The 21,017-nt window shown below is 43.1% G+C and overlaps 1 protein-coding gene across 3 annotated transcripts in view; it reads right to left on the bottom strand.

Annotated features, from left to right (window-relative positions):
• LOC137341032 (serine/threonine-protein kinase/endoribonuclease IRE1-like) overlaps window positions 1-18,681 on the bottom strand; it is an 85,352-nt gene extending 66,671 nt beyond the window's left edge. For all 3 annotated transcript variants that reach the window (XM_068003876.1, XM_068003875.1, XM_068003877.1), the window contains exon 1: window positions 18,467-18,681. In XM_068003876.1, the coding sequence (XP_067859977.1) occupies window positions 18,467-18,559 (93 nt within the window). In that variant the 5' untranslated portion in view covers window positions 18,560-18,681. The remainder of the gene's footprint in view (window positions 1-18,466) is intronic.
• Between the last annotated feature and the right edge of the window lie 2,336 nt (window positions 18,682-21,017).

Below are 21,017 nucleotides of genomic sequence, written 5' to 3' on the forward strand. Positions count from 1 at the left end.
AAACCCTTTCATTATCTTAAAGACCTCTATCAGGTCACCCCTTTACAGCCAATAAATTCCTTTTGAAATGCAGTCACTATTATTTTGCAGGGAAACACAGCAGGCAATTGCATACAAGATCCAACTAACAGCAACCCTGCATTGCAATAAAATTATTGATATGTTTTTGTGATACTGATAGGAGGGAGGGGCACACCTTCAGTTGACTTAAAAATTTTCAGTGGAAGAGTTTGCATCACTTACCCTGGAGATGCTACCTTAAAACAAAATTCCTGTTTGTAATAGAAGCTAATTTCCCATTAAGTCAAATTAGCCTGCCCGCTCCCTTGTCATTCTCAATTTCAAAGCAATCATTAATCTGGTTCCAGTTGTCATTACAGGTACTCTCCGGACCAATCCCCAATTCCTATTCACAATGCTCTCGCTGGTCTGCCTCTGTATCTGGTAAATAGAAACATCTGATCACCTGCTACAGATTTCCGAGATCCTCACAATCATCTGTTTCCAGCCATGTGATGACTTGAGTTCTTTATTCTATTTAATGAATGTCACTTTGTTGAACTTGCAGGACTCCTATTGGTGGGATCCAGAAACTTGACATTGTAATGTGTTGGAAACAAATTTGATTTTTTCAAAAAAAGGATTTAGCTGGTGTTAGTAGCCTTTCCATACAATTATAGAAATATCAGCACATTTGGCCCATCATGCCTCTTCCAGCACTGGCTACCTGTCGAAGCTATCTTTATCATGCCAGTGCTGGCTCTACACTGAAACTATCTACATCACGCCTGTGTTAGTTCCATATTGAAAGCTTTGTACCTGTGCCACTACTGATTCCTTCTCCTTCGTCAGGTGACGAAGGAGAAAGCCTCCGAAAGCTTGTGATTTTCAAATAAAACTGTTGGACTATAACCTGGTGTTGTAAGATTCCTTACATTTGTCCACCCCAGTCCATCACCGGCATCTCCACATCATGACTACTGATTCCACATAGATGTTTTCTATTCTATTTCCAATTCCCTGATCTTTTCTGCTGCCACTTGTGTTAAATCCAACATTTCAGCATTTTAGACTTTTGTATGCAACAGTTGAAGATACACAGATCAGTCAGTATCAGAGAGCTTCACCCCATTTTTCTGATTGACTGGTTGGCCATTTCCTGTTTTTGCTTCAAGTTTCCAGCATTTGTAGTTTTTCTTTTTAAACTCGTATGAGCCACAGTCACGAATGAAATGAAGGACATTTTTTGTGAATGCAGTTACAGATTATTTGAAAATAGTGCACAGCGATGTCAATATGAACATGTGACAACATTTGTGATGCAAGGAAATGCACAATGGCATATGTAGGATACCATGGTATTGCAAAGCTACTTCTGTAGCAGAATCCTTTGTCATATTCTACCCCATCTATAGTACTGCAAACACAGTACATAATATGCTGTTATTACTTACTTTTACAAACAGTAGATTTTAAATGTTTCACTCATTTCTCACCACGCGCCCTTTAACTAAAGTTACCTGTATAATACACTGAGCAGTAGGACTCCATTGCAAATAGAAGTATACAATATTTACTACAGTAAAAGGGGAACTGCAATGAACCTGTCTTTATATGTGCCAGTTAGACCACTGTGGTTGGTATCAGTCAGTAGGTTTTCAGATGAAAACTCAATCTATGCAAATATTAAATGTGAATTTTTTTGAACAATAGCAATGTTCACAGAACTCAAGCTGATGGCTTAAATGCTACATATTCAAAGTGGTCCCATGAAAAGGTAGAAAATTCAAATGCCATATCTGGATTATGATAGTTGACGCAGTATTGCTGAAAGATTAAGATAGTGACATAGGAACTAGCTTAAGGCATTGCGTCTGCACTACTCTCAGTCCAAGTAATCAATGCCGGGTTGATTCATCAAGAACAAACTCAAAATCAGACCATTTGCCATTATAAATCCAAGACACAGGCCTCAAGCTGATTTGTCACTCGACTTGCAACCGAAATCTCCTTCAATGTCCAACTCAAGCTTCCCTCTTCCATACACAAAGCCTATTTCATTAACAGTTGTCTAAAATTTTGATTGTGCCTTTATGTTCTCATATAACAGCCATATAATAGCCATTCTATCCATCTCTGTTGACTACTGAATAAAACCCATTTACTTACCAATAATTTATTATTAGATTGAGGGGAAATCATAGTATTAGTTACACAATGCCATAAGCTAGCTCCTATATCACTATCTTGGTCTTCTGCTCTGCAGCATCAACTATCATAGTTTAGATATGACATTTGAATTTTGTGCCTTTTCATGAATACATAGCAGTTGGACCACCAGCTTGAGTCATTTCAAGTGGCAAAGTTTATTATATTTCCATTTACCATTATGAAAGAGGAATAAGGTTGTAACTTTGAGAATCCACTCTAGCTTTGCTGTGCCATTTTACAGCATTAAAGAAACTCTTTCAATTGAAATACAGCCTTGTCATCAGAGCCAGCTTTCTAATCTGGGTGCTGTAAAATATTGCATTATATTTGTCCAAGTCATTTTCTTCCAAAAACACAAACACAAGATGAAAGATAACATTGAAACAAGGACAAGGTAACAATGTCTAACACCAAAACCATATTAAACATGTTTCTTCCAAATTCAGATTGCATCAGCAACACTATCCACGTGACACAAAGGTAATGCTGGCTTCACACCAACCAGCGCAGGTCAGGTCTCTAGCCAATGCTTTTCTGACCATTTAATGCAGTTAGCAGCAAGTGAAGCAAAACAACGAGAAGTGTCTTTATTTGAAAATAAAAAGGGAGACTTGTTTGATCATTTGAATCTTTCATGTCTTCAGGACGGCCCAAAGTGCTTCACAGCCAATGAATTACTTTTTTTTTGACGTGTAGTCACTTATGTTGGCAAATGTGGCAGCCAATTTGTGCGCAGCAAGGACCTACAAACAGCAACGAGATAAACGGCTAGTTAATTGTTTTGTTGAGGGATAAGTATTGGCCAAAATTGGAATAACTCCCTGCTCTTTGAAAAAGTACAATGTGATCTTATACACTCACCTGAACAAGCAGAGCAGGGCCTCAGTTTAACATCTCACCTGACACACACCACCTCACACATACATCAGTAAAATTCACAATATTTAACTATCCATTTATGATATGCGATCAATCATGCTTTAGTGTCCAAACAGACATGGTCATCTCAGTGTGCGCCCAGAATACTCAGCAAATATTTCCTTTACCCATAAAGTTCTCTCTATAATCACTTGAAAATTATTGGGGATAAATGCGCCAACACACACTCGGAACACTGACAGCTCAAAATTTTTTTTAAACCAGAATCACATTCTTAACCGCACACATTTTTAAAAAAATGTTCATTTTAAGTCTGGAGCGGCATATGGATCAGCTGTGTCTCAGAATGGCAGTGGGTAGGTTGGTTCCTCTGACTTCCCCAATGCCATGTTTTAGAACGTAGCCAACTTATTAGAAAGGCAAAAAGTAGTAGAGAGTGGAGGAGGGAGACAGAAGAAAAATTGCACACTAGCCTATGACCCGCTCGGACATCTCCTACAGCCTATTATGGAGAACTACAACAAGGTGGCAGCACACTCTCTTAATTGCGCTATGATGTATGGGCAGAAAGATGGAAAAGGGGTGACTAAAGATAGAGAACTTACTTTCTTAGATTTCAAGTCTGATTTATCAAATTGGTTAACAATTTGAACACTAAAAGCAGAGCTGCCTACATTTAATTACAAACATCCAGAGGCTCAATTAAGCTGCATTAGAATTGAAAAAAACCCAAGACTCTGCAAGACATGACAGATCCATTATTAAATTTGCTATTTTATTTTTTTAGCTCTTTTGTGAAACTAGAATATTTCAATTTTTCAGCATTTAATGAGGCAGTCATCTTTCAAACTACAAACATTGTTGCTTTTGCACAACAGCCTCCTTAAGGATATTCTGCATTTTCCTAAAAGTGGTTACAAAGGAACTACATTAGAACATTATTAATTCGGACTCTGAGAATTTGCTTAGATGTTTTAGCATAGAAACACATCAGCAAGTGATAGTTTAAAGGGTATGTACACTAAATATGTGAAATTCCCCATTCCCAAAACTAACACCCAGAAAGAGGCAGGAGAGAGGAGGGGGGAGGCAACAGCAACCTCAACTAACAGTTAATATGCACACGACACTTTGGGGTCCCAGTGCTATCAAACACCCGGGATGAAGACTAAGCAAATTGCTTCAAACTTTAAATACATATTGCTTCCAGTGCATGCACGATATATATTCCACAAGCATTATGCAAAGTGCACAATAACTACAGTAATACATCCCAGCTCACACCCTACTGAGCCTGGACTACTATGTATCCCTTCCCTCCAACTGGAAACAGCTACTTGAAGGTAAATCAGTGTCAGAGCAGTGGGAGACATTCAAAGGGTTCAGGGTAAACATGTTCCCACAAAGAAAAAGGGAGGGGCTACCAAATCTAGAGCCCCCTGGATGTCAAGCAGCATTCAGGGTAAGATAAGGCAGAAAAAGAAAGCCTATCATAGACACCGGGAACTCAATACTACGGAAAGCTTTGAGGAGCATACAAAGTGCAGGGGTGAAGTTAAAAAGGAAATTAGGAAAGCAAAGAGAGGGCATGAAAATATTAGCAGGTAAAATCAAAGAAAACCCAAAGATGTTTTATCAATACATTAAGAACAAGAGGATAGCTAAGGAAAGAGTAGGGCCTATTAGAGACCAAAAATGGGTACGGTAGCATAGTGGTTATGTTACTGGACTAGTAATCCAGAGGCCTGGACTAATAATCCAGAGTCATGAGTTCAAATCTCGCCACGGCAGCTGGTGAATTTAAATTCAATTAATTAAATAAAAAATCTAGAATAAAAAAAGCTCGTATCAGTAATGGTGGCCATGAAACTACCGGATTGTCGTAAAAACCCATCTGGTTCACTAATGTCATTTAGGGAAGGAAACCTGCCGTCCTTACCCGGTCTGGCCTATATGTGACTCCAGACTCACAGCAATGTGGTTGATTCTTAATCGCCCTCTGAAATAGCCTAGCAAGCCACTCAGTTGTAAAATCTCGCTACAAAAAGTCACAATAAGAATAAAACCGGACGGACCACCCAGCATTGGACCACTAGGCACCAGACACGACAAAGGCAAACCAAGCCCAGTCGACCCTGCAAAGTCCTCCTCACTAACATCTGGGGACTTGAGCCAAAATTGGGAGAGCTGTCCCACAGACTAGTCAAGCAACAGCCTGACATAGCCATACTCACAGAATCATACCTTTCAGCCAACGTCCCAGACTCTTCCATCACCATCACCAGAGGTGGCGGTACAGTGATATACAGTCAGGAGGGAGTAGCCCTGGGAGTCCTCAACATTAACTCCGGACCCCATGAAATCTCATGGCATCAGGTCAAACATGGGCAAGGAAACCTCCTGCTGATTACCACTTACCACCCTCCCTCAGCTGATGAATCAGTCCTCCTCCATGTTGAGCACTACTTGGAGGAAGCACTGAGGGTATCAAGGGCACAGAATGTACTCTGGGTGGGGGACTTCAATGTCCATCACCAAGAGTGGTTCGGTAGCACCACTACTGACCGAGTCCTGAAGGACATAGCTGCCAGACGGGGCCTGCGGCAGGTGGTGAGCGAACCAACAGGAGGGAAAAACCTACTCCTCCTCGTCCTCACCAATCTACCTGTCGCAGATGTATCTGTCCATGACAGTATTGGTAGGAGTGACCACCGCACTGTCCTCGTGAAGACGAAGTCCCATCTTCGGACTGAGGACACCATCCAACGTGTTGTGTGGCACTATCACCATGCTAAATGGGATAGATTCAGAGCAGATCTAGTAGCTCATAACTGGGCATCCATGAGGCGCTGTGGGCAGCAGCAGAATTGTATTCCAGCACAATCTGTAACCTCATGGCCCGGCATATTCCTTACTCTACCATTACCAACAAATGTAAGGAATCTTACAACACCAGGTTATAGTCCAACAGTTTTATTTGAAAATCACAAGCTTTCGGAGCTTTCGTCCTTCGTTCCACCTGACGAAGGACGAAAGCTTGTGATTTTCAAATAAAACTGTTGGACTATAACCTGGTGTTGTAAGATTCCTTACATTTGTCCACCCAAGTCCATCACCGGCATCTCCACATCATTACCAACAAGGCAGGGAATCAACCCCGGTTCAATGAGGAGTGTAGAAAAGCATGCCAGGACCAGCACCAGGCGTACCCAAAAATGAGGTGCCAATCTGGTGAAGCTACAACACAGGACTACATGCATGCTAAACAGCGGAAGCAACATGTTACAGATAGAGCTAAGCGACTCCACAACCAACGGATCAGATCAAAGCTCTGCAGTCCTGCCACATCCAGTCGTGAATGGTGGTGAACAATTAAACAACTAACGGAAGGAGGAGGCTCTGTAAACATCCCCATCCTCAATGATGGCGGAGTTCAGCACGTGAGTGCAAAAGATAAGGCTGACGCGTTTGCAACCATCTTCAGCCAGAAGTGCCGAGTGGATGATCTATCTCGGCCTCCTCCCGATATCCCCACCATCATAGAAGCCAGTCTTCAGCCAATTCGATTCACTCCACGTAATATCAAGAAACGGCTGAGTGCACTGGATACAGCAAAGGCTATGGGCCCCTACAACATCCTAGCTGTAGTGCTGAAGACTTATGCTCCAGAACTAGCCATGCCTCTAGCCAAACCGTTCCAGTACAGCTACAACACTGGCATCTACCCGACAATGTGGAAAATTGCCCAGGTATGTCCTGTCCACAAAAAGCAGGACAAATCCAATCCGGCCAATTAGAGCCCCATCAGTCTACTCTCAATCATCAGCAAAGTGATGGAAGGTGTCGTCGACAGTCCTATCAAGCGGCACTTACTCACCAATAACCGCATGCAGCAAGACCTGGACAATATCCAGGCTTGGGCTGATAACTGGAAAGTAACATTCGTGCCAGACAAGTGCCAGGCAATGACCATCTCCAACAAGAGAGAGTCTAACCACCTCCCCTTCACATTCAACAGCATTACCATCGCCGAATCCCCCACCATCAACATCCTGGCGGTCACCATTGACCCAGAAACTTAACTGGACCAGCCATATAAATACTGTGGCTACAAGAGCAGGTGAGAGGTTGGGTATTTTGCAGCGAGTGACTCACCTCCTGACTCCCAAAGCCTTTCCACCATCTACAAGGCACAAGTCAGGAGTGTGATAGAATACTCTCCACTTGCCTGGATGATTGCAGCTCCAACAACACTCAAGAAGCTCGATACCATCCAGGACAAAGCAGCCCGCTTGATTGGTACCCCATCCACCACCCTAAACATTCACTCCCTTCACCACCGGCGCACTGTGGCTGCAGTGTATACCATCCACATGATGCACTGCAGCAACTCACCAAGGATTCTTCAACAACACCTCCCAAACCTGCGACCTCTACCACCTAGAAGGACAAGGGCAGCAGGCACATGGGAACAACACCACCTGCACGTTCCCCTCCAAGTCACACACCATCCCGACTTGGAAATATATCGCCGTTCCTTCATCGTCGCTGGGTCAAAATCCTGGAACTCCCTATCTAACAGCACTGTGGGAGAACCTTTACCACACGGACTGCAGCGGTTCAAGGCGGCGGCTCACCACCACCTTCTCAAGGGCAATTAGGGATGGGCAATAATGCTGGCCTCGCCAGCAACACCCATATCCCATGAACAAATAAAAAAAATAAAATAAATGGGATGGTACTGAGAGGTGTCGAGGAAGAGAGGGACCTTGGAGTACATGTCCACAGATCCCTGAAGGTAGCAGGACAGGTAGATAAGGTGGTTAAGAAGGCATATGGAATGCTTTCCTTTATTAGCCGAGGCATAGAGTATAAAAGCAGGGATGTCATGCTGGAACTGTATAAAACACGAGTTAGGCCACAGCTTGAGTACTGTGCACAGCGCTGGTCACCACCTTACAGGAAGGATGTAATTGCACTAGAGGAGATTTACGAGGATGTTGCCAGGACTGGAGAATTTTAGTTATGACGACAGATTGGATGGGCTGGGGTTGTTTTCCTTGGAACAGAGGAGGCCGAGGGGTGATTTGATTGAGGTGTACAAAATTATGAGGGGCCTAAATAGAGTGGATAGGAAGGATCTATTTCTCTTAGTGGAGTGGTGATTAACCAAGAGGCATAAATTTAAAGTGATTGGTAGAAGGATTAGAGTGGAAATGAGAAAAAAATTTTGGGTGATGGGGGACTGGAACTCACTGCCTGAGAGGGTGGTAGAGGCAGAAACCCTCAACTCATTTAAAAAAAATACCTGGATGTGCACCTGAAGAGCCGTGACCCGCAGGGCTACGAACCAAATGCGGGAAAGTGGGATTAGGCTGGGTGGCTCGTTTCTCAGCCGGCGTGGACAGGATGGGCCGAGTGGCCTCCTTCTGTGCCGTAAATTTTCTATGATTCTACTTGCTCCAACATCAGTTCCACAGCTTTTAACCATCATTGCCTTGGTCTCTCGAATTTTCTCCCCAAATTCTTCTCCTTGCTCATCTCTGCCGACCATGAAAACCTCTTTGGCCTCATCCTGGGTCATCTCCAACTACTTTCTTGGTATCTAAATTCCCCCTCCCTGTAAAGCACACTTGAGAGATTTCACAAAGTTAAATGCACTACTGAAGGTGTAGTGGAAGTAAAACAAAACTTACCTTTGTCAGCCATCCATTAGAAATATTTATCTGCCCTGATTTGGCTTCCAAATATAGTGCTGCCAATCTTTTAGGTCAAGTTCCCCATGATTGAGCAGACTGGTAGCTCTGTTCATCCAAGAGCTAATCCTTTGACCTTGCTGTGCGCAAATTAACTGCCACGTTTCCTACATTAAAACAGTGACTACACTTCAAAAAGTACTTCAACGCTTTAAAGCGCTGTGTACCGTCCTGAGGTTGTGAAAGGTGCTAGATAAATACAAGTTCTCCCTTCTTTCTTTCATTAACTGGAACAGGTGGGTACAGACCAGTTTTCTAAACATCAACCGCAGAACAACTAAGGTGCAGTTTTAATAATGCAAATTCAATGTACATGTGACAAAAACTCCTAATTTAAATGATGGCCCCAAGCTAATTGCACAAAAGAGCTAAAGTAATGATACAGTTCAGCCTGTTTCTTAGAGCCATAAGCTCTGGAATTCCCTCCCTAAACCTCTCTGCCTCTCTCTCTCTCCCTTTAAGGCACTCCTTAAAACCTAACTCTTTGACCAAGCTTTTGGTCACCTGCCCTAATATCTCTTTATATGCAGCTCAGTGTCAAATTTTGTTTAAAAATCACTCGTGAACTGCCTTGGGACATTTTACTAAGTTAAAGGCACTAAATAAATGCAAGTTGTTGTTAATTAACAGAATTGGACATTTAGTTGGACACCAAGTTCAGAGCATTCATGCAATCTCTTCCTCCTTGCAGTTTAAGTAATAAGTGATTTTTGGCACCACATTTAATTAAACTTTCACTATTGAAAATTAGATGCGATTTTCCCCATCCCACCCCATTGTAGAATTAAACTACAAAACCATTACACAAGAAACTTTCAAACCAAGTGGTAAACGTCTAGCTATGAGAAACAACAAATGAAAGAAACAAGGAGATAAAGACATTTGTGGCTTCAGAGTAAGGCCATAAGAGATGTCCTTGCACTAGCAGACCATAAGAGATAGTAGCAGGAGTAGGCCATTCGGCCCCCCCGAGCCTGCTCCGCCATTTAATGAGATCATGGCTGATCTGATTTTTACCTCAACTCCACTTTCCCGCCTTTTCCCCATATCCTTTGACTCCCTTGCTGATCAAAAATTTGTCCAACTCAGCCTTGAACGTATTGAATGACTCAGCCGCCACAGCTTTTTGGGGTAAAGAATTCCAAAGATTCACGACCCTCTGGGAGAAAAAATTCCTCCTCATTTCCATCTTAAACGGGCAACCCCTTATTCTGAGACTATGCCCCACAGTTTTAGATTCCCCCATGAGGGGTAACATCCTCTCAGCATCTACCCTATTGAGTCCCCTCAGAATCTTGTATGTTTCAATAAGATCTCCTCTCACTCTTCTAAACTCCAATGAGTATAGACCCAACCTGTTCAATCTTTCCTCATCGGACAACCCGTCCATACCCGGAATCAACCTAGTGAGCCTTCTCTGAACTGCCTCCAATGCAAGTATATCCTTCCTTAAATAAGGGCACTAGAACTGTACGCAGTACTCCAGGTGTGGTCTCACCAACACCCTGTACAGATGTGGCTTGACTTCCCTGCTTTTATACTCCAACCCCCTAGAAATAAAGACCAATATTCCATTTGCCTTCTGGATTATCAGTAACAGTGTGTTGGACTTCTGATACATACCACTGAAAGAAAAGAGAAAAAAAGAACTTGTATTTATGTAGCAAAGTGCATCATAGCCAATGAAGTGCTTCTGAAGTGCAGTCACTTATGTAGGAAACGCAGCAGCCAATGTGCACACAGCAAGGTCCCACAAACAGCAATGAGATAAATGATCAGATAATTTGCATAGAACAAGGGTTTGCTTCTGCAATCCCTATATAGTGAATTCCCAATCTCGGCCATCTGGGGAGGCAAGGAAGAAGTGAGAGGAGTAAAAGCACAACTCAGCCCAGTTGCCTCAGGCATCTCCTGGTAGCAGCATACAGACCGATATTGGCAGAGTCCTAGATGCAAGTTGCCTGTCAACTTGTATATCTCAGATGAAGGTGGATCACAAAGGAAAGTGAAAAAATAACTTAAAAGGTACCTCAAACATTCCTTTTCTCACATTATGAATAGTTTGCTCTTTTGAAAAGGATAGACTTCAATCTGACCTACAATGCTTTTTTAAAATTCCATTTGGTGCCCATTGAGATAGATGGTCATCAACAGAAGAGTTCTGTATTCTAAACAGGTCTAGTTTCTCGACATGGATGTGTACCAAAATTGCTGCCTTAGCAACAGCATTAGGTGGGCATTCAAAATGTTTCTCAAAGACTACCTTTTAAATTAAAAAGAGGTCAGAGTGAAGTGTGCCGGACTGACCTGCAAACTAAAATAAACATTTGGGACATTCAGTCAGCATCATTTGAGATTCAGCCTAAATGGGACAATTGTATTGAAACTGCTACCAGAAAGCAGAGCTTCATAAAGGGGTATTCTAAGTATTTCAGTAGAAGGAATAGGTACCCGAAAGAGGGACAATATTCACACAGATTTTACTTTTGTGCATCAGTACGAATCATGGCAGTGATCGTTACAGAAATACATACGTAGAAGTTACAACACAGAAGGCCATTCAGCCCAATCAGTCTGTATCAGCATTTACCCTCAATGCAAGCAAATAATTCTAATAGAAAGAAGTTCCAATTATACAGCGCCTTTCACAACCTCAGGACGCCCCAAAGCGCTTTACAGCCAATTAAGTACTTTGTGACCTATAGTCACGGTTGTAATGTAGGAAACGCGGCAGCCAAATTGTGCACAGCAATGTCCCACAAATAGCAATGTGATAATGACCAGATAATCTGTTTTAGTGATGTTGATTGGCGGATAAATATCGGGCAGGACACTGGGGAGAACTCCTCTGCTCTTTTTCGAATGGTGCTGTGGGATCTTTTACCTCCACCTGAGAGGGCAGACATGGACTCGGTTTAACGATTCATCCAAAAGACGGCGCCTCCGACAATACAGGACTCACTCAATACTGCAATGAAGTGTCAGCCTAGATTTTGTACTCAAATCTCTGAAGTGGGGCTTGAACCCACGATCTTCTGACTCAGAGGCGAGTGCACTACCTCTGAGTCACAGCTGACACCACTATCCACACTCTTCCCATATCCCTTCAACCTACCTATCTGATCTAATATTGAATGTTGAATTTACCAGTGTAATTACACCAAGATCCTATTCCAGATGCAACACCAACAGCCAAACAAGGGATCATTTATTCCACCAGATGAAATTCACAAAGCAAATCGTAATCTTCAACCACCCCTAGCAGGACTGGGATCAGCAAAGTTTAACTGCCCCTGCTCAATTCCCAGAAAGGAAAAGCAAAAAAAAAAAATCAATAACTGCACTGTACCAAAATCAATTTGGGTCCAGGAAGTTACACTACAAGGCAATCAGCAGAATAAACCCACAGTTCCTTCAATGGCTCGTTTTAAAGCATAAGGGCACAGCAAAATACAGGGTTCACTTGTACATGTGAAGTCTCTCATCACATCACTGTCACCTGCTACATGTGATCACCCAAGATCTGTCTGAAACCAAAATGGAATAACTAGAAATCAGCCAACATCTCCCATTTAAAAGCCACCTGCGCCTCCTCAAGCTGTGTAAGAGGATAAATACATAATCCATTCAAAGGCAAACCACAGCCTCAGAGATTATTTCAAATTACTTCAAAATAGGAATTTCATAAATACAATAATTACAGAAAAGCAAAGGACAGGATGAACAGTTGACTGCACAGAAATTGACTGACATACATCAGTACGCCTGCTTGTAGCCTACTTTTAAATGATCCCCTCAGACCTCCATAAACAAACAACTCGCTAAGTCTTTATTAACTTCAGTTAGTCTTGCCAGCTTAGCTCAGTTGGTAGCACCCTTGTTTGAGTCAGAAAGTTGTGAGTTCAAGTCCCATTCCAGCACAAAATTGAGGCTGACAATTTTGTACAATGCTGAAGAGCTGCCTCAATTCAGAGGCACCCTCAAGACTTTAAACGGAGGCCCCTTCAGCCTAGCTCAAGTGGACAATAAAGATCCTGTGGCACTTTTCAAAGAGCAGCGAGTTCTTCAGGTGTCAAGGCTAACAATCCACATTCAACCAAACACAGATTAAACCATTAATCTCATTCCACTTTGTGGAATCTTGCAATGTGGCCTGCCTACTTAGTAACAATCAATGCACTTTAAAGTAATTGTATACAAAGCATTTTGAGACATTTTTGAGAAATAAGGCACTGTATAAATACAAGCCTTTTTTTCTTGTCAAAAAGGTCTTAACATTAGGTTTGAAAAGCTAACAACTAAGTCATTTTCTGAATCCACGTCCAAATTAAATCTGGATGCTCATTATGTGTAATAAACAGTAGAAGGCAACCATTCCATTTGTGACTTAATTTTGTACAAGTAGTACTACATTTGGGCCGGGGGTAACTGGGTGTGGTACTGAGCTATACAGATTACTGTCCTGATCTGTAACAATTAGTTCTCTCTTCTGTACAACTGGCCTCAGCATCCCTAAAGATTTGGAAAGAAAAAAAGAATGTAAAAATATAAGTCAGCAAAGGTTCCCATTCCTGATTATTTAATGAATCCTGGCTGCAAAGATCAGCTGAGTGCAAGATCAGACGTAACTGTAAGATCAGACGTAACTGTGAAACCCTGCAGCTGACGTATTGTTTCAAGTCATACAATGAATGGCCAGTTTTCCCGAGGGCTGACTGTTCGTAGGAGCACGAGGTTAACACCGTCAGGAAGAGGGGTGGGGGGGAAATTGAAGGAAAAGTTGTGTTTGTGTTCACAAGTACAGCATCATTCAGGGAGCAAGACATGTTTGGCCTTGCGCTGACAAAAAGTGTGAGAAAATCCCTGCTGTCCTATAATGTGCAGCTTTAGCAAGTGCATGGCGACCAGATAACACAGTCCACTCCGAGCAATGGAAAACGAGTTGGGCAGCACGGGAGGCACATTGGAACTCCTTCATGTTGCCTCAGCAAGAGGTAGGATGCAGGTATGATCCCATAACAAGCTGGCTCCCAATCTCAACTGTGCAGCTTTGGGGGACAGGGGTACCAAGTGAAGTCCAGCCAGCTCCTCAGAGGCACAGTAAAATATGTGGGATGGTCACTGCCAGGCCACTTTCATACTTCACAGCTACTGAAGAGCAACATTGACAGAGCATTAGGTGCATGGCTCAGGGAAAACAACAAAAAAGGGGAGAAATTAGAAGGGAATATACTCTCACCAAAAAGCATACACACAAAACAAATTAGCCCAAAACATACTGCTGATATTTTGTTTTGAGAAGCAACTCCCACCCCCAGAAACTGTGCCGTGTAAATATCACACTTTACATTCTGCTTCTCAAGTGTACACAAAACTCAATCCTGATAAAACGTATGAATGTGCCAAGAAATGTCATGTTTGCACCAAGCACTTAATGAGAACAATTAGACTTCTTGCAAGCTCTTGGTGGCACTTGGCAATGGATTAACTACTAAGCTTAACAAAATAAGATAACTGAGGGAACACTTTATGCTTAGTCCAGGGTTTTGCATTAGATTGCTAAGCTTGGTTCAGGAATCCTATACTCTGGGGGGTAGCGAGCACTCACTACTGGGGAATGTTATGCTTGGTCAGGTGTACGCTTCTCGGACATCAACTTTATTGTTTACATATAATCAGGGTACTGTACCTTTTCTGTCTCTAGCAGGACTGAGTGTGCCCAATGTACCAATTCAAGTGGTACCAGAGACTTCCTTTGAAGTATGAATCTGATGCAACAGAATTACTGACAACAGGTAAATTTTATTTCTGAAAATGTTGCATTTTCAATCTGTTTTGAGAGCTCATTTTTCATTACTTTGTAGTTACTATTAGGACTGACACAAGGGATCAACATGAAGGAAACAGCAGTTTCTGTCTAAGCCTCAAAGAGCTTTAACTTTAAAAGTTAGTGAAGCTGTTTAGCTCATTGCAGTATATGGGGTTGGATACTAAAATAATCTGATTTGACCACACAGAACAGACTAGTAGACTACACGACTACCCCACAACAGCACTCAGTACGGAAGAGTTACAGACCACTACTTATCTAGCACTGAACACTTAAAACCACATCAAGGACTAATTGTTGAATAGAGATTCTTTCCATTTCCAATGTGCACTAGTTGATGCTGCCTAATCTTCTGAGGCCTAACGAATGGACCAGTGGCACAATCAGCAAATTAAAAATTAAGCAATGAAGGCTCTGTGAGTGTCTAGATGACACAGGTCATTGGTGCTTCAATGAGCTGAGACACGAATCTAAGGACAGAGGCTCTAATCCTGAATGCATAACAAGGCAAGTGCTGTATCTTAGTTGTGCAGTCAGGATGAGGCACAAAGCAAAGAACAAGCACTTCCAAAGAGGGAGGAAAACTGAAGGCCAGGCTACCAAAGACCATTCTCACACACCTCCTGACAACCAGTTAAACAGGAACAGCTTCCCATGCTTTTGACTTCTCTGCGTTCTCAGAAGTGGATTTGGAAACAAAAAGATAATCCTTCTCACCCTGTAAGAATGAAATGTAATGTGCACAGAACATTATGTATGTTAGCAAACAGCTTGAAGGATTAAAACATAAAACTGCTCCTCTTCAAATGAATTCCCTGTCTTTCTGCCAAATTTCTCTACTCTCTATCTCCTCTCCTGAAGGTGTTGATTTTTCGTTGGGGTACAGTTCCATGAATGCCAGGTCTCTCCATTATCTCAACCAAGTGATCGCTCTTCATGTGTGGCATAAATGGCGACGGGTTATTCAACAATGGGGGGGGGGTAATCACAGCTAATGTTCCCACACACTTCCCAGCAGGATTTACTGAAGAGTTTATTTTCCCTTCTCTATCCTAATCTCACCCAGAATATCCCCGGTGAAATCAAGTAACACATCTCAGATTGGAATTGAACTTCCTGCTCTGTAGGGCTCAGCTACTTATTCTGTTCAGCCACCAGGGTTTGCACCAGTTTAATGAAAATTTAACATACTTTTACATTTTTTTTAAAAAATCGTATTTAAAAAAAATCTAAATCAGGGAATTGATCCTCTGGATCAGCAGGAGTGACAGATGTGCCACTGTTCAACCCACTGTCTGAGAAACATGGCCAGGTTACACGTGATATGGCTACACTACACTGAGTCCCAATAAGTTAGAGCACTGCAGGAGAACAGGTTTAAAAGATGTTAGCTGACAGATTGGTGTTGACAGAATCACTAGTCAACCACCAAGTACAAGTGGAAGGATATAGTTCTTTTAAACCTACCACAACTTTAGTTGTTGGAGCAATTCTATCAATACTTTAACACATTAAAAATCAAAAATCTGCTGTTGCCTATGCACACAGTTCTTTGCTTGAGGACACAGTGTCTGCAAAGGGATATTGACGGATTAAGTGAATGGGCAAAAATTTGGCAGATGGAATATAATGTGGGAAAATGTGAAGTCATCCACTTTGGGAGGAAAAATAAAAAAGCAAAATATTATTTGAATGGAGAAATACTACAAAATGCTGCGGTACAGAGGGATCCGAGTGTCCTCGTACATGAAACACAAAAAGTCAACATACAGGTGCAGCAGGTAATCCGGAAGGCAAACGGAATATTGGCCTTTATTTCTAGGGGGATGGAGTATAAAAGCAGGGAAGTCATGCTACAACTGTACAGGGTGTTGGTGAGACCACAGCTGGAGTACTGCGTACAGTTCTAGTGCCCTTATTTAAGGAAGGACATACTTGCTTTGGAGGCAGTTTGGAGAAGGTTCACTAGGTTAATTCCAGGTATGGAAGGGTTGTCTTATGAGGAAAGATTGAACAGGTTGGGTCTACATTCATTGGAGTTTAGATGAGAGGAGATCTTATTGAAACATACAAGATTCTGAGGGGGCTCGATAGGTAAGACGCTGAGAGGATGTTATCTCTCATGGGAGAAATCTAAAACTAGGTGGCATAATCCCAGAATAAGGGGTTGCCCGTTTAAGATGGAAATGAGGAGGAGTTTCTTCTCCCAGAAGGTTGTGAATCTTTGGAATTCTTACCCCAAAAAGCTGTGGAGTCTGAGTCATTGAATACATTCGAGGCTGAGTTAGACAAATTTCGAGGGGGCCGAATGGCCTACTCCTGCTCCTATCTCTTATGGTCTGCTGGTACGAGGACATTTTCTGCACAGCACACGGCCAATGTAAGCAAATCAAACAGTGGACTGGTTCAATGCATCAGCATAGTTGCACCATAACTTTTGCACCAAGCCATAAGCAGGCTGACACAATGAGCTGGCTCAATGCATTCACAAGTATATGAGCGGAGATGGTGCTGACGAAGGGTCGTCGACCTGAAACGTTAACTGTTTCCTTCTCCACAGGTGCTGCCTGACTTGCTGAGTATTTCCATATTTTCTGTTTTTATTTCAGATTTCCAGCTTCTGCAGTATTTTGCTTCTGATTGAGCGAAGATGGTAGTGTGTGCAGCTGCAACACACTCAAGAAGCTCGACAAGATCCAGGACACAGCAGTTCATTTCTCCAGTGGCTCCTGGCACTGGACTCGATATTCACCCCTCCATCTCTGGTGCACTGTGGCTGCAGTATGTACGATCTACAAGATGTATTCACCAAAGTTACTTCCGCAGCATCTCCCTCCCCTATGACCTCTACCATCGATTAGGACAAGAGCAGGAATGTCGTGGGAACACCATCACCTCCAAGTTCCCCAGCCAAGTCACGGACCATCCTGACTTAGACATATATTGTCATTCATGCACTGTTCCTGGGTCAATATCCTGCAATTCCATACCTAACATCACTGTGCAAGCACCAGCACCAAGGAGAAGATCCACCACCGCCTACTCAGGGAAACTAGGGGTGGGCAATAAATGGGGCGCTGCCAGTGTTACGCACATTACAAAAACAAATTTAAAAAAGCAGAATTAGATGGAAGATTTAATGTTAGAGCTTCCATGGGTTAAACAGCTCTCATCTCTGCCATGTTAAGAATTTTACACTTTTCCCAAGTACAGACACAATCCATCACATCAACCTGTCAAATTAAAGCGAATTACCCGATCAGTTGCCCATTAAATAAATTCTTCCGACTCTGATTATTTTGGAATTGTTACCCGATGGAGGCCAGGGGTTGCATTTAAATAAATAAAGGCAAGGGTTTAATCTTCCGTTACATTCCAGCTGGGTAGTTGGCGTCTGGAGCTGACCACACGTGGGTGTCCCGGGAAAGGATTGCTCAATCTGACTGGAGATGGGCGACCTAGTCCCGGGGATATAAACAGGAGAGCGGGGCCCCGGCTGGTTCCAGCGTCGCCAGCTTTTCATTGAGGTTTAATCACAACATAAAAGTTTATGTCGGGGCTGCGGCCCGGCCCGGCCCGGCCTCAACTGCACCTCGGGGCCCGATGAAGGCCTGTCAGTCCCCGGCGGCGGTTACTCGGCGCTTCTAACCCCACAGGCCTCACCCCTCAACTCTCCTCCCCCCACCACCACCCCGGGTACCGGCCCTTTCCCTTCGGGCCTTGATGTTGTGGGGCTGTCGAGCCTCAGCCTGCGGATTTACCTCAGGACGCAGCCCCAGCTCACACTCACCTTCCCCGGCAAGCTGCAGAGCGCCGCCGCCAGCGACCAGAGCAAGAAGCCGGTGACGAGGAAGGAGTCGCTGGGAGGCCGTGACCCGGCCATGGCCACCGCTGGTGCCACTCAGTCTGTCAGTCTGTAAAGCTCCCTTCTCCCGCGGCAACTCCAGGCGAACCTGCCGCTCTCGCACTCGACGCCTCCCGTCACTCCGGCAAACTCCAGCGGCCGGTCCCGCCGGGAGAGGGAGGAGCGCTCGAGCCCCGCCCGTCAATCACTGGCGAGGGGCGGGACCCTTCTGTCGTCATCGGAGGGGGCGGGGCAGACCGCGCGTCAATCATAGGGAAAGGGGCTGGACATTCGCAACATCTCTCACAGGGGATGGGGCACCTTATCCGTCAATCACAGGGAAAGGGGCGGGATCAGCTCAATTTTAGCTGCCTAGCTCATGTATTTAATAATTTAGATACCAGTCAGCTGTACAATGTCTTCGATCTCGAAACTCAGACTTCTCCAATGCTATCAGCCTCAGTGAGGGAAAAACAGCATTTGCCAGAACACAGTTCACCGCATTGCTGTGTTTACAGGTTGCCAAATGTCTTTGTTTAAAAGGGACACAGTTAACCCTGTTCCTTCAAATATCTTTTGTTAACAGGGTTTTGAACCCCAGAGGCCACAGCTAGAGTACTGCGTACAGTTCTGGTCACCATATCAGAGGAAAGATGTGATTGCACTCGAGAGGGTGCAGAGGAGATTTACGAGGATGTTGCCAGGACTGGAGAATTTTAGCTATGAGGAAAGGTTAGATAGACTGGAGTTGTTTTCTTTGGAACAAAGGAGGCTGAGGGGAGATTTAATTGAGGTGTATAAAATTATGAGGGGCCTAGATAGAGTGGCTAGGAAGGACCTATTTCCCTTAGCGGAGAGGTCAATAACCAGGGAACATAGATTTAAAGTGGTTGGTAGAAGGATTAGAGGGGAGTTGAGGAGAAATTTTTTCACCCAGAGGGTGATGGGGGTCTGGAACTCACTGCCTGAAAGGGTGGTAGAGGCAGAAACCCTCATCACATTGAAAGGGTACTTGAATGTGCACTTGAAGTGCCGTAACCTACAGGGCTACGGACCAAGAGATGGAAAGTGGGATTAGGCTAGATAGCTCTTTTTCAGCCAGCACAGACATGAATTTCTATGATTCTAAAAGACTGTTCAGATTGCTTTTAATAACTCTTAATGAACATGATTTCTGATTTAACTCAAATGGTTGTCAAATTGATAAACAGAAGTTCCAGTTACTCCTTTGCCAATTCAGCCTCCATTTGACCTCCAGCACATGCTTCTGTTTGGATCAATAGGTTTCAAACAAAGTCTTTTTGACTTCATGTTCCTGCTTTTTAACCACCTATATGTCAAAAACAGCAGCCCTGGGAACTTTAAGTGATGTCAGTTCTCAAACAAAATGTAATCATAGGTAAATTTATAATAGGAAAAACGTGCAGAAATTCCCATCAATATAGAAGACAGATCTCGCCAAGAACAAATATACAAGCTTGTCTAGTGAGCTAGAAAAGTGTTTTGAATGTACACGTTAAATAGGTTTGTTAGTTCTGTTCTGACAAAGAATCCAAATATGAAATGTTAACTCATCTGTTCTCTTCACAGATACTGAGTGTTTTCAGCATTTTCTTCTTTTCTTTCAGATTTTCAGCATCTGCCGTTTTTTAATTTTTGTTTAATATACTTTTTAGTTAATTGGTTCAATGTTTTCACAAAGCGGTAAACCAGTTCTTTAGGTTACAGGGAACATTTATTTTTAAAATCAATGAACCAATCTGACCCAGGATCAACGATAACATTTGAACGTTAAAGTCAAGGAGGTAATAATTCAGGCTTTCTCACATCACTTAAAAACGATGTCAGGTGACCTAGAATGTAGTAAGAATATTTATTTTATGTTGATTTTATCTTGAAACACCTTGCCTTTGCAAGGTGATGTCTCCCATAAGAGAAAGCAATTCCATTTATGTTGGTGAAAGAAAATTGTGGGTAAAGTGACCAGTGAATGAGCTGTAGACCACAACAATAACAAAAGCAACAACTTGCATTTATATAGCACCATTAACGTAGTAAAACGTCTCAAGGCGCTTCACAGGAGCGATTATCAAACAAAATTTGGTACCGAGCCACATAAGGAGATATTGGGACTGGTGACCAAAAAGAGGTAGGTTTTAAGGAGCATCTTAAAGGAGGAGAGAGAGGTTTAGGGAGGGAATTCCAGAGCTTAGGGCCTAGGCAGCTGAAGGCACAGCCACCAATGGTGGAGTGATTAAAATCGGGGATGCGCAAGAGGCCAGAATTGGAGGAGTGCAGAGATCTCGGAGGGTTGTAGGGCTGGAGGAGGTTACAGTGATAGGGAGGGTCGAAGTCAGAGAGGGATTTGAACACAAGGGTAAGAGTTTTAAAATCAAGACATTGCCGGACCGGGAGCCAATGTAGATCAGCAAGCACAGGGATGATGAGTGAATGGGACTTGATGCAAGTTAGGATATGGGCAGTAGAGTTTTGCATG

The sequence above is a fragment of the Heptranchias perlo genome, chromosome 23 (genome assembly GCF_035084215.1).
Source record: "Heptranchias perlo isolate sHepPer1 chromosome 23, sHepPer1.hap1, whole genome shotgun sequence".
Classification (NCBI taxonomy): Eukaryota; Metazoa; Chordata; class Chondrichthyes; order Hexanchiformes; family Hexanchidae; genus Heptranchias; species Heptranchias perlo.